The sequence below is a fragment of the Rutidosis leptorrhynchoides genome, chromosome 2 (assembly GCF_046630445.1).
Source record: "Rutidosis leptorrhynchoides isolate AG116_Rl617_1_P2 chromosome 2, CSIRO_AGI_Rlap_v1, whole genome shotgun sequence".
In the NCBI taxonomy this organism is placed as follows: domain Eukaryota; kingdom Viridiplantae; phylum Streptophyta; class Magnoliopsida; order Asterales; family Asteraceae; genus Rutidosis; species Rutidosis leptorrhynchoides.
In genome coordinates this window covers 190,200,817-190,215,761 of record NC_092334.1, presented here as the reverse complement: position 1 = coordinate 190,215,761, position 14,945 = coordinate 190,200,817, and the positions used below count along the sequence as shown (strand labels likewise).

Sequence of the window (14,945 nt, the reverse complement as noted above, 5' to 3'; positions counted from 1 at the left end):
GCATATTTTCTTACATAATGATGCATTTTTGCTTAATCAATGCGGGCGCGACATATCAACGCTTAATTGATACTGCGTTTGAAAACCAAATTGGGCGTAATCTTGAGGCTTATGTAGATGATTTGGTAATTAAAAGCACAACGCAAGAGTGTATTAACGCCGATATGCGGGAAACGTTTGATACATTGCGTAGGATAAACATGAAGCTTAATCCACTAAAGTGTAGTTTTGGCGAAAAAGTTTTTAGGATATCTTGTTACTGAGCAAGGTATTCAAGCTAATCCAAAGAAAATTGCGGCTATTGTAAATATGACGGCACCAAAGACGGTCAAGGAAGTGAAAAGTTTGACGGGAAAATTAGCCGCATTAACGCATTTCTTGTCTAAGGCTACTGAAAGACAATTACCATTTTTTAAAACTTTAAAAGGCTGCTTAAAACAAAAGAGCTTTGTTTGGAAAAGTGAAGCTGAAACCGCGTTTCAGGAAATGAAGAAGTTATTAAAAACTTTACCTACGTTAACAGCGCCAATTGATGGCGAAAGTCTTTACCTTTATATATCGGTAGCAAATGAAGCTTTTGGCTCAGTTCTGGTTGCGAAAAGGGAAAAAATACAAAAACCTGTGTATTTTGTCAGTAAAGCTCTGGCAGGAAGTGAGATAAACTATGCGCCGATTGAAAAATTCGTGTATACGCTCATATTAACATCGCGAAGGTTAAGAAGGTATTTTCAAGGATACCCGGTACACGTGTTAACTAACATTCCGGTCAAGCAAGTCTTAACAAAACCAGAGATATCTGGTAGACTCGCATTGTGGGCAGTGGAGTTAGGTGCTTATCAAATTTCTTACCTTCCGTGCAATGCTGTAAAGGGTCAAGTTTTGGCGGATTACCTCTCCGAAATGACTGGGGAGTTAGAGGTGATTAATGAGAGAACAGATTTAAAACCAGTAGTTGGCGAAACATGGGATTTATTTACTGATGGAGCTTCATGTGCAGAAGGCGTAGGTGCGGGTTTAGTTTTGGCAAGCACAAGTGGTGAGGAGCATATGTACGCGTTGCGCTTTAATTTTGATGTGACAAATAATGAAGCGGAATATGAAGCCTTGCTTGCTGGGTTAAATATTGCGCGAAAAATGGATATCACTAAGTTGCGAGCATTTACAGATTCGCAATTAGTAGCAAATCAGTTTAATGGATCTTTTGAGGCGCATGATTCTTCAATACAAAAATATTTGCAGTTGTTGAAAGAATTGGCAGTGCGGTTCGAGCATTTTGAACTCGCGCAAGTGCCAAGAAGTCAAAATAAGAAGGCGGATGCTTTGAGTAAGTTGGCCGCTCTAACATTTTGGCACTTTCAAAAACAAGTTTGGGTTGAGGAATTGCCAAGCAAGTCAATAGATAGCGACTTAATGGTCGCATCTGTTGTAGAAGAACAACCAAATTGGATGGAACCAATCCTGCAGTACATCCGTAGTGATATTTTGCCAAGTGATAGGCGCGAAGCTCGCTTAATAAGAGAGCGAGCACCAATGTATATCATTCAAAATGACATTTTATATCGCAAGTCATACTGTGGTCCAATGATACGATGTGTGGGCCCAATTGAAGCAGAAATGATAATTAATGAAGTGCATAACGGTTCCTGTGCATTGCATTTAGGTTATAAAACTATCGCGGCGAAGATTATGTGGATGGGTTACTTTTGGTCATCCCTATATCGCGATGTTGCAAAAATTGTTAAGCGCTGTAAAAGCTGCCAAAGGCATGCTCCGCAGAATCGGATGCCAAGGCATGATATGATCCATGTTAATTCGCCATTGCCATTTCACAAGTGGGCTATTGAAATTGTAGGGCCATTTCCAGCAGGACCTGGCAATGTTAAATTCCTGATTGTGGCAATTGACTATTTTACAAAATGGGTTGAAGCTAAGGCGGTTCGCACTATCACTGGTGTGCAATTGCGAAATTTTGTGAGAGAGTATATTTTTTGCAGATTTTGTATTCCGCGTGAATTAGTTAGCGATAACGGGGCTCAAATAGCGAAAGATCCTTTTAAAACATGGTGCACTGATTTAAATATAATCCAAAAGTTTACATCAGTGGCACATCCACAGGCTAATGGCTTATGCGAAGTAACCAACTGCGATATTGTAAGCGGTATTAAAAGAGGTTATACGAAAAGCGAACGGGTTGGGTGGATGAATTACCCAATGTTTTGTGCGCACATCGCACTACTTTCAAGAAAAGCACAAGGGAAACACCTTTTAGTTTGGTATATGGCTCTAAGGCAGTAATACCCGCTGAAATTCTTGTTCCAACGCATAGAGTCGCTAACTTTGAAGAAGGAGCAAATGACGATGCATTAAGCGAAAATCTTAATTTCATCGAAGAGCGAAGGTTAATGGCTGTTATCAGAGAGGAAAATAATAAAAAACAAATTGCCAAGTATTATAACAAAAGAGTGCGTGCTTTATCTTTTGATATAGGCGAGTGGGTACTGCGGAATAATGATGCAAGTAGAGTAGAAAAACTTGGCAAATTAGGACCTAACTTGGAGGGCCCTTATCAAGTTGTGGCAATTAATGCAGCAGGTTTATATAAGCTCGCAGATGTGGAAGGGCGAACTTTACCAAATGCGTGGCATGCCGCTTTATTAAAGCGACACTATGCGTAATTCTGCGAAAATAACATGAAGGCCAAAATGTATATGTGTAAAGTGTGAAATTCGTTGCAAGGCCTATACTTGATATTCTTTCTATGTGTTTTTATTTTTAATTTTTGCAAGTCTTGATCACACTTGTGAGAATATAAAAAGTAGACACTTGTAAGAATATGCAAAAAGTTTATTTGAGAAATGCCAAAAGTTTATGAAATGTTTTGTATTTTGTTTCATAGTGCTGAGGTGTTTCGCGACAATTAAGTGGCGAAGTAGTGAAATTGCCCACTTTCGCAGAAAATAACTATTGTGAAAGAAACTTAAAATCTTAAGTATTTGATATTGCCATACATAAATGCTTCGCAATGCTAATTGATTGCCCAAGGATCGCTTTGACGAACTTAGAAGATTCATAACGTATAAATATACATGCATACAGATTGTTTCGCAAAAGTACATACTTATTATGTGCACGATAATAAAAGTTGGAAATTGTAAAGGACAAGTCAGTGTTATGAATATTATTGATAAAAGCGCTATTTAAATAGAAGTACTTGCAAATATAAGAACAGCGAAAATTTTATTAATAATGACGTAGAGGCAGTTGCACGCTGTTATACAAAGCGAAATTCTAATCCTTGGATAAGTCAAGCTTGATGATGTCATCTGCAGTGACATCCTCCTGCTCGCTTATCGATGTTATCTTAGGGAGGGGAATTTTGACTATGCCTTCTTGAGCGACAGAAAATGCTGATTGCGCCTCTTCTAACTAACAAAGGTGATCAGCTATTGCAGTTGGTAGTGATTCTGGAAATGGGCAGTTGATGGCAATCTGATCCATAAACTCTACCCTCTCACGTAGTTTTAACGCGGCAGCGAACGTTGAAAACTTCGCAGAAACAGGCTTGGAGTTGAGAATTTTCCTAGCCAATTGGGGGAGATGTTGACGAAGCTTGTTGAACTTCAGCTCCGCTGAAGCTTTAGAAGCTAGAGCACTGTCTCGCTTTGTGGTTAATTTCGTCACATCCTCTGTCAGAGCTTTAATGGTGGCTTGAAAGTTGTTTCCTTTTTCAGCCGCAGTAGCAACCTGTTGTTTTAAGTCATCAACGGTGGTTTTTGCTACGGTGAGTTCTTAGGAGAGGTCAACACAGTGTTTTTCACGGTCCGCAGCTTTAGCCTTCTCGGTGTGATACTTTTCTTTTTCAGCCTAAAGAACATTAAAGAATTTTTCTTGGCGGCAGATTATGTCATAAGCGGAATTGAAGGACATGTAGAAATTCTGCACAAAACTGTTATGTGCGCCAAGTGCCGAAAGCTTTGAAAACTCATGGCGAAGCTCGTTTGGGATTGCCAGCTTCATATGTTGGCATTGATCTAGTGCCGCAGAAGAAGAAGCATAAGTGTATCCCGATAAACCGTTAACTCTCACCCCAAAAGAGTCGGGTGGAGTGCGGAACAACTCTGTGATTTGGTCAAGAGTGTTTGGGCTAGCAAAAATGGGGTCACCAGTGGAACCGCTTGCAAAAGCATGCAAATTATAAGATACGCAGAAAAATACGAGCATTACAAATGTTGTAATTATGCGATAATGTTCAGGACTTACCCGTTTGCTGATCCCCTTCATAATCCGATATAGTTGGATTATTGTAAAGAGTGGTTTCGGGTTGTTTTAATTTTTTACTCTGCGAAGATGGCGGTGTGTGGTATGGTCTTTTGGTGGAGATCGGCTTGGTAAGAGGAGATTTGGGGGTCAAGTCAACAACCGAAATTGTTTGCTTTTCTTTTGACGCCGTCGATTTAGCCTCAGGGCTTGTTAATAACTTCGAGATGAAGTTTTTTGGGTTAACCTTGCTGTCAACTTCGTCGATCTTCATTATTGATTGAATAGAAGTTTCGAGTAAGAAAGTAGTTGCACAGGTGGAATGAATATTTGTTTAATTACGATGTGTTTCAATGTAGTTGTGATGACCCAAAAATTTCTGATAAAATTTAAACTTTAATCTTTATATATTCCCGACACGATAAGCAGAATTTGTAATGATTGAGTCTCGAAAGTTTTGAAATCTATATCCATTACCAGTTGACCATGCCTAACGATTCACGAACAATTATGTGTAATTAATTAGATATACGTATACATATGTATGATTATTAAATTGAGTTATATTAATGAAACATTGAACGGATTAGTTAATATGAAAATAAGCTAGGAGATCTATTTTATGAATTTGGAAATACTATCAAGGTATTGAATGAATAATACTTTACATGAACGTATTTGTACGAGGTAAGTTAATCGACGAGATTAAAAGATAATAACAAATGATTGAATCATCAAATATATTGAATTAGGATTACGAGTCTCTATTATGAGGTCCACTTTGAATTAGAGAACTATTACTTTTAACGGTATTCAGAAATAATGGTGAAGTGATCTTCAAATAAGAACAAGGTGTCATTTATCGAGAGTTAGACAAAAGTTAGTGGAGAATTGAATTTCATAATACATTGATTGATCTATTATCAAACGTGTGAAAATGTTTTTCGATATAATAGAACTGGTTATTAAAATATATTTATTTAAATAACATAAGTTGGTATTTCGATTATTAGTCATATATATAGAAAACCTGCGAATTGTATTTAGAATATATGTTTTCTAGATTCATTAAGCACACGATAGTAACACTCTCTTAGTGATACGATTGATATTTAAAAACGTTAGTGCATAAAGAAATTGGATCTATTTAAAGCCTTAAAGAATAAACAAAACGTGTTATAATATTTTCTAAACGATTATAAAACAAACTTTGAAATATAATTGGTTTTGAAAAGTTAACTAGTATGTTATTAGATAAATTTTAATTATATATTTTAAATTAGTCATAAAATGTTTTGATTTTAAACTAATATTAATAAATAGGCTTTGATAAATAACAAGATTATGAATTATAAAAGGAAATGACCAAAACACTCAAAAGATTAAGTTACACTTTGAGTGGGTTAGTTTTTAGTTAACTTAAGTCTAGTTATTAATAAAGGTACATGTCACAAAACGTTTAATTTAAAATAAAATATTTTGACAAACAACGAGACTTTGATTTATAGAAGGAAATGACCACAACGCTCAATTTTATAATTTACATTTTTCATAAAGTAAATTTTTGATAAATAAGTCAAATTATTATTAAAGGTACGTGTTGCGTAACGTAAAAGGCTAGTTTTCTAGATGTACGAAAGTGCGCTCGAAAAACCGAAAGTGGTACATGAGTCGTGAGACCACGACCGTGTCGTTTTTGTAAAAATTATATTTTTACCATGAGCGTAAATATAATATAATATTTAATTAATTCTAAAGATTAAATATATTAAATATTAAATAATATTAAACCTATGTAATACATATGATATGAATATGAATTACGAAGTGTCGGCAAGATTGTGAATTGGATACCAGCTGGAAAGTAAAGTAAAGTAAGGCCACATATTATTTAAGCAAATGAACTCTTATTCAGATTCATTTGCATTCTGTCTTTCGCATCCCTTTACTCTCTCTATATATAATTTTAATTATCATTATTATTATTATTAGAATTAATATTAATATTAAGATTAATATTGTTATTAATCTTAATTAGTAGTATTAAGGTTATTATTATTAGTATTATACATAAAATACTACGACGGGGTCCTGCTCGCGTGTTTTCAAAACGGGTTTTATGAGTGGGATAGAGCTAAGGAAATTATGGGTTATAGCTATGGAGGTTATGGGTAATGTTCGGGAGTTATGCTCGTAAGGTCAATCTAGTATTTATCATCTCCGTTGCGTTTACGTACCTTTCCTGCAATATTGAATCTCAATATTGATACGTGAGTACTCATAATTTAATTTTTACATACTGATAGTGTATCCCTGACTAGTGCTCGAGAAAATAGGATTATGCATGCTTGTACTTTTGATATTGCCCTTAGATAGGTTATGTTGAATCTTGAATTAATTACATCTGCGGTTGAGATAAGATATAAGATATGCATGTCCTTGGAAAGTTAGCGAAAAATTAAGAACTTTTCATTTAGATATCGAATGGATTCGATGAACGGTTAGAAAGTTATGAAATAAACGAATTGTATAATTAATTTCGTAATTAAAATTGCTGATGATAATTAGTGAACTAATTTTATGGGTTATAAAAAGTGGTTATTTAGATCCTACTCGTCGAGTAGATAAATTTTCATATAAAGCACGTCTCGTTTCGTTGAACGGTTGTCAAGTTATGGACAAAAGAAGTTTTGCAAATTTTGATGAAATGTCGAAAAGGGAACTGAAATTCTCGCTGGTCTGCGTTGCTTCAGATTTAAGAAAAAATACCACTGAATTCTTTGATGTAAGGTCTAACAAATGACTCTGGCCGTTTGTCAATTCGAGTCTCGACAATTTTTCTAAAAATCGTCAAAGTTGACTGTTTGCTCACATTTTAAATTTCTGAAAAGAGCTGAAACTTTTTATTTAAAAATGTCAGTTTTGTAGCAGTTGTCATAGTCGGCCTGATGTGTGTTTACTTTAGCCAAAAATCATGTTATATCTTTGTGGTAACGAGAATTTGCAGGATTTGACCGTTTGTCAATCCGAGTTTCGAGGAATTTTCTAAAAATCTCCAAAGTAGGCTACTCGGTCACTTTTGTAAATTTATTAAAGCTGAAAAATTAACTTTGAAATTCCGAAACCGCGTTGGCAACTACGAGTTGTCTAGGTTTAGTTTATTTCTGTAACATTTATGCTTAATCTTTTTGGTAATGTGTAACTTTTATCTTTGGCCGTTTATCAATCGGAGCTCCGATAATTTTTCTAAAAATCGCTGAAGTGGCCGTTTAGTCATGTTTGACCAAAAAAATAAATCATTTTTGTATAAGTTATTGTATTTTTGCATGCGACCTCGTTTTTACTTTAACCTTGGGCTTTTGACTTTGAACTTTGACTTTTCTCGTTAACTTTTCAGTTAATTTTTTTGTGTTGACTTTCTCTAAAAACTAAAATACTATTTTATGATAATGAAACCATTTGTGTTACGTTGTTTCACACGTCACCTTTTACTAGAATTTTAACTGAGCATGAGTAATATAACATGTTACTATACTGTTGAGTCAGACTCGAGCATTAGGATTGTGGTACACTATGACTTGACTTAATTTGTTATACAAATATTGACCAATATATAAATATATATAATTAATATAGGTTCGTGAATCCGAGGCCAACCTTACATTTGTTCAATGATGTTATATGTATTTTTACTACAAAATACAGTATGGTGAGTTTTCATTTGCCTTTTTACCCTTTATATTTTTGGGCTGAGAATACATGCGCAATTTTTATAAATGTTTTACGAAATAGACACAAGTAATCGAAACTACATTATATGGTTGAATTATCGAAATCGAATATTGCCCCTTTTTATTAAGTCTGGTAATCTAAGAATTAGGGAACAGACACCCTAATTGACGCGAATCCTAAAGATAGATCTATCGGGCACAACAAGCCCCATCTAAAGTACCGGATGCTTTAGTACTTCGAAATTTATATCATGTCCGATGGAGGATCCCGGAATGATGGGGATATTCTTATATGCATTTTGTGAATGTCGGTTACCAGGTGTTCAATCCATATGAATGATTTTTATCTCTATGTATGGGATGTTTATTTATGAGAAATGGAAATGAAAATCTTGTGGTCTATAAAAATGATGAAAATGAATATTGATGATAAACTAATGAACTCGCCAACCTTATGGTTGACACTTTAAAGCATGTTTATTCTCAGGTATTAAAGAAATCTTCCGCTGTGCATTAGCTCATTTTAGAGATCTTACTGGAGCCATTCATGGCATATTTTGAAAGATGTTGCATTTGAGTCATTGAGTTCATCAAGATTATCATTAAGTAAATTATAGTTGAATATTGGATATTATGAAATGGTATGCATGCCTGTCAATTTTCGATGTAAAGAAAGTTTGTCTTTTAAAAACGAATGCAATGTTTGTAAAGTGTATCATATAGAGGTCAAATACCTCGCGATGTAATCAACTATTGTGAATCGTTTATAATGTATATGAACGGGTCCTTTCAGTTGGTATCAGAGCGGTGATCTTAGCGAACCAGGTCTTGCATTAGTGTGTCTAACAGATAGTCGTTAAGATGCATTAGTAAGTCTGGACTTCGACCGTGTCTGCATGTCAAAATTTTTGCTTATCATTTTGTCGAAAATTATCTGCTTATCATCCTTAGGAAATTACCTGCTTATCATCCTAAGTCTAGACGCGTTTTCCTGCATTTATTGCATAATAGTGTATAGACGAATTCATATCTTAGCATATCTGCTAATTAATATTTTAGCGTATCTATTACTGTGAACTTTGACTAACATTTTTCAAAGATTCTCCGTAATTTATGGGATTTCGGTATTATATATACATATGTAAATTTTGTATCGAATAATATCAAATCTAACTATAATCTATTTCATACCAATAAAAAAAAAAAAAAAATTCATTCCCCTGATCAAACGAGATGGATCCCTCAACCAGTTCGAACTCCTAAGATTCCGACAACTATGTGGATATGGATATCTACCTGAGCTCCGAAAGCAGTGTCACCGGAATGGATCAACCAATTTCCCATCATCTATTCTGGATGAATTGGGGATGGGTTCGTAATATACTAAATCACTGGAGACAAGAAGAAGGCGATCCCTTCCATCCACCACAATCACCTCTTGGCGATGAACCTGAAGCACTTACCAGCGAACCTATTCGAAACACCATTTTTCTCTCATTTCCAGAGTATCTCGTCACGATTATATATTATCCTATATTACAAATCTTATTCATCCGCTCGCTCCAACCACCAATCATCCCGGTGTACTAACATAAGTTAACGAACTTCGCGCTCGCGTTACAGTTTTGGAGATTATGGTGCAAGGATTACAAACACCATCAGCAGCACCAGCAGCATAACCAGTACCGCCAGTAACATCAACATCGCAAACCTCAATACTCTAAGCACCAGCAGCATCACCGGCATCAACGGTATCACTATTATCAACATCAACAGTATCATTACCACCACCAACAATCACATCCGCATCACACGCCTCGACATCACCATCTGTACCTCGGATATCAACATCACACGCACCATAGATACCAAAGAGTACCAAGAACAGCAAACGATGAAGTATTGATTCATAACTTCATCGGAGAAACATTCTGCGGTGATTATGTAATCTCTAAAGTCTTAGAGATTATGTATTTCAGCCCTAACCTTAAATCAAATAAGTGGACAGAGATGATAGGGAGAAGAATCGAAACCCTGACAAGAAGCGTGCACGATTTACAAGCTAGACTTGATTTACCAGCAGCATCAACAGTATCGTTAGCAGCACCAGCATAGTCAGTAACATCAGCATCGTTAGAATCAGCAACACCTATGACAGCATAAACTTCGTCAGTTCAAGAATCACTGTGGAAATCATTACGAATCAACAACGAGTATATTGTATCAACGAGTTATGAAGTATTAACTCATTCCTTATGAAGAAATAGTATATTTTATATATATGAATTCTGAGATTATAATAAACCTTTTCATACTAAGCTATTAAAGTATGAATTGAAAAGGGGTAGATACTACTCGTTTAAATTCATATTAATAATATGCTATGATGTACATCCTTCGTTAACAACCTAATCATCGTTAACTACAATTTCTGTTTCAATTAAATGAATTCGGTTTCATAATAAACCAAGTGTATCATTCAATAACATGTTTGATTTTACACTCTCATCTTCAATGTACTTGAAACTTACTGAAAGACAACATTCGTATCTTGCAAAGTTACCAAGAGTTCTATGAATATCGGAATGATTCACTAAGGAAATATCTATAAGAATAAATATTGAAGTATTGATCACAGTAGTGAAATACTTTGTGAAGATTATGTAATCTCTAATATTTTAGAAATTATTCATTTTTAATTCAAGCCAAAAATCAAATGAGCTTAATATGATATTAACTCATTGAACCTGTATTACATCGAAAGAAGATATATCCATATATATTTTCATAAAGACTGTAATAAAAAAAATATATATATATATATTCTTGTTCAAAATATTATTTGTGCAATTTTTTTAACGGGTAGGTAATAACCGAGATATATATAAATTCACAATTAATATATTACATTCTTCGATTCTAATTCAGTAAATCATCAACTATACTTTCTATTTTCACAACAGTATACATTCCTTTATAAGAAATCAAAATGACCATACTCATTCAAATTCAATTACATATTCTGATTTTGAGATCTCAGAAAGCAGCTCGAGATATAAGCAAAATCATCACTCTTAGATCATTACATTTTTTCAAAGCGATACTTTGACTTCAAAATTGTGATAGGACATCACTTTTATTTGTAACACTCAGGAGGATATGAGAATCAATTGAGATTCATGACAATTTCATCCTTTGGATATTGACAATGACAAGCTGCACTTAAAACACTTCAAAATTTCGGAAGACACTTCAGATAATGACCAGTCGAAATGATGATCCAACCACACATTACCCGAAGTCTTGCACCTGAAAAACTCTTGAAACCAAAGTCATAGTTTAACATGTACCCGCGTCGAGTTCTTTATCATTTATTAGCAAAAACAACCTTACGATTCTTTTCCAAAGTAGTCAAATTTGTCACAGCTCCAGCAAGTCAACTTCGACTTTTCAGTAAAACTAATTTTTATTATAACCTCGATAGATATGTTGTCCTTTCATCGTTACTGGGGAACCTTAAATATTCCACCACATTAACAGTAAACATATCAACAACTTCATTAACCTTCGACTTAAACCTCTCCGAAAAGTCAATATACTCATTCATTAAAAACCCATCATGTACTCACCTACATCCTGTAACGATAATTGTCATACCAAATACTGAGAATTAGCAATCAATATTTTGAATTTCGTAGCGTTTCCACGCCAATAGTTATACATATAACGTCTACCTCCAAGAATTACGGATTTCGAATGTGAAAAAAAAAAACACCTTGAACTGCGAACTAGTTCTCGAAATGCTAATGAAGCAGCAAAAACTATAAACGACTTTAATGGTTAAAAGCTGAGGATAAAGAATAGTGTGTTGGCAAAACTCGGAACAAGAAAAGGTTTGGAACTAGAAAATGGATTGAGCAAAGTATGAAGGAGGCTGTGGACAAATCACAATGACTGAACCTGCCTCCAAATGATTCAAAGGATTCAGTGCCTGCTGAAATCGTTAACGAACACCTTACTTCTTATTCTAAACCTTCACAGACAGATATTCTTCATCATCATCATATCTTGAACATTCTAAGATCTCATCGTATCTCTCATTATACATATTCTCTATATTTCTGGAGATATTTTCACAACTACTCTTATTTGAAATTATTTATCTCTCCGTAATATCTGTAACATAAAAGAAACTGTGTTAGTTTCTAAATTCTGAAAGAAAAAAAAAATGAATGTTTGAAGTAGTGTTGGGAACTGAAGCATGAGTTAGTATAATATAATGACACTTGATCAACGTCATTATATTACGGTAATTCATGCTGAGTTTCTAGTGGAACGTGATGATTCACAGAACATACCGTCATCATGTATCATTTACACGATTCTTACATTCTATCTAATCTCTAAATATATCAAGAAAATATTTTTCTTGATGATTCGGTCCTTTCTAGGGTATTCTGGTAACTTAACAAATCAAGATTTTACTATTACCATTTCCTTCTTAGAAAATTAACAATGTTATTCCAAAATTCATATCTGCGAATTCCGGACCATTACAAGAGATGTTTAATTGCAAGAAGAAGAAACGAAAGGACAAAACTCTGAAATAGAGAATTGGAGTATAAATCGCAGCAAATAGGAGATAGCATTAACTGTGGATGACAATGATTATAGAAGACAGAAGCAGGGGCATCGAAATATAAGGGAAGATATAAAACCCAACAACCACCCAGAAACTACAAACCGTGCATATCAATATGTATTGCCACGTAAAGGCACGGGAAAATTAATAACACTATAACCCCAAGATAATAGTAGAAGTAAATAAAATCTTCTGGTGGTAGGTGAAAGAGAATTATGACAGATGTAAAAATTAAGAGTATATCAAGGATCAGAATGGGATGGAGCATATTGACGAATGTTTTAAAGTATGAACTGAGGAGAAAGAATAAAAGGTATGAGTTGTAAGGAAACAACGGGGGTGGATTTATAGAAAAATATCCGACAGAGCAATCGGAACAGATTATTGCATTTACTCCAAGAAGATCCTGATTTCCTAAATCGTCGAAGAACCACATCTTATTACGAAGATTTTCTTTAAAATCCCTTAAATTCCGAAAATCAATCATAACTACGTCATCAGTTAAAACGATTCTACATTTACTCATTTCGCTCTTTCACGATAGCTTTACTCATGCGCTTCGAGAAATCGAATTATTTTATCCGTATTTCTTAATTATGATAAAACTCTAGCTATCAACTCATATTCATCATGAAAACATTCTTACTGTTAGCCATGACGACCTCTATCAAATTTCGGGACGAAATTTCTTTTAACGGGTAGGTACTGTGATGACCCAAAAATTTCTGATAAAATTTAAACTTTAATCTTTATATATTCCCGACACGATAAGCAGAATTTGTAATGATTGAGTCTCGAAAGTTTTGAAATCTATATCCATTACCAGTTGACCATGCCTAACGATTCACGAACAATTATGTGTAATTAATTAGATATACGTATACATATGTATGATTATTAAATTGAGTTATATTAATGAAACATTGAACGGATTAGTTAATATGAAAATAAGCTAGGAGATCTATTTTATGAATTTGGAAATACTATCAAGGTATTGAATGAATAATACTTTACATGAACGTATTTGTACGAGGTAAGTTAATCGACGAGATTAAAAGATAATAACAAATGATTGAATCATCAAATATATTGAATTAGGATTACGAGTCTCTATTATGAGGTCCACTTTGAATTAGAGAACTATTACTTTTAACGGTATTCAGAAATAATGGTGAAGTGATCTTCAAATAAGAACAAGGTGTCATTTATCGAGAGTTAGACAAAAGTTAGTGGAGAATTGAATTTCATAATACATTGATTGATCTATTATCAAACGTGTGAAAATGTTTTTCGATATAATAGAACTGGTTATTAAAATATATTTATTTAAATAACATAAGTTGGTATTTCGATTATTAGTCATATATATAGAAAACCTGCGAATTGTATTTAGAATATATGTTTTCTAGATTCATTAAGCACACGATAGTAACACTCTCTTAGTGATACGATTGATATTTAAAAACGTTAGTGCATAAAGAAATTGGATCTATTTAAAGCCTTAAAGAATAAACAAAACGTGTTATAATATTTTCTAAACGATTATAAAACAAACTTTGAAATATAATTGGTTTTGAAAAGTTAACTAGTATGTTATTAGATAAATTTTAATTATATATTTTAAATTAGTCATAAAACGTTTTGATTTTAAACTAATATTAATAAATAGGCTTTGATAAATAACAAGATTATGAATTATAAAAGGAAATGACCAAAACACTCAAAAGATTAAGTTACACTTTGAGTGGGTTAGTTTTTAGTTAACTTAAGTCTAGTTATTAATAAAGGTACATGTCACAAAACGTTTAATTTAAAATAAAATATTTTGACAAACAACGAGACTTTGATTTATAGAAGGAAATGACCACAACGCTCAATTTTATAATTTACATTTTTCATAAAGTAAATTTTTGATAAATAAGTCAAATTATTATTAAAGGTACGCGTCGCGTAACGTAAAAGGCTAGTTTTCTAGATGTACGAAAGTGCGCTCGAAAAACCGAAAGTGGTACATGAGTCGTGAGACCACGACCGTGTCGTTTTTGTAAAAATTATATTTTTACCATGAGCGTAAATATAATATAATATTTAATTAATTCTAAAGATTAAATATATTAAATATTAAATAATATTAAACCTATGTAATACATATGATATGAATATGAATTACGAAGTGTCGGCAAGATTGTGAATTGGATACCAGCTGGAAAGTAAAGTAAAGTAAGGCCACATATTATTTAAGCAAATGAACTCTTATTCAGATTCATTTGCATTCTGTCTTTCGCATCCCTTTACTCTCTCTATATATAATTTTA

The 14,945-nt window shown here is 33.6% G+C and overlaps 1 protein-coding gene across 1 annotated transcript; it reads left to right on the top strand.

Annotated features, from left to right (window-relative positions):
* The first annotated feature begins 309 nt into the window (after window positions 1-309).
* On the top strand, window positions 310-2,675 carry LOC139888488 (uncharacterized). Its single transcript, XM_071871494.1, has 3 exons — window positions 310-1,951; window positions 2,102-2,190; window positions 2,289-2,675. Exons 1-3 carry the CDS (start codon window positions 310-312, stop codon window positions 2,673-2,675), a joined length of 2,118 nt encoding a protein of 705 aa, XP_071727595.1.
* The last annotated feature ends 12,270 nt before the right edge of the window (window positions 2,676-14,945 follow it).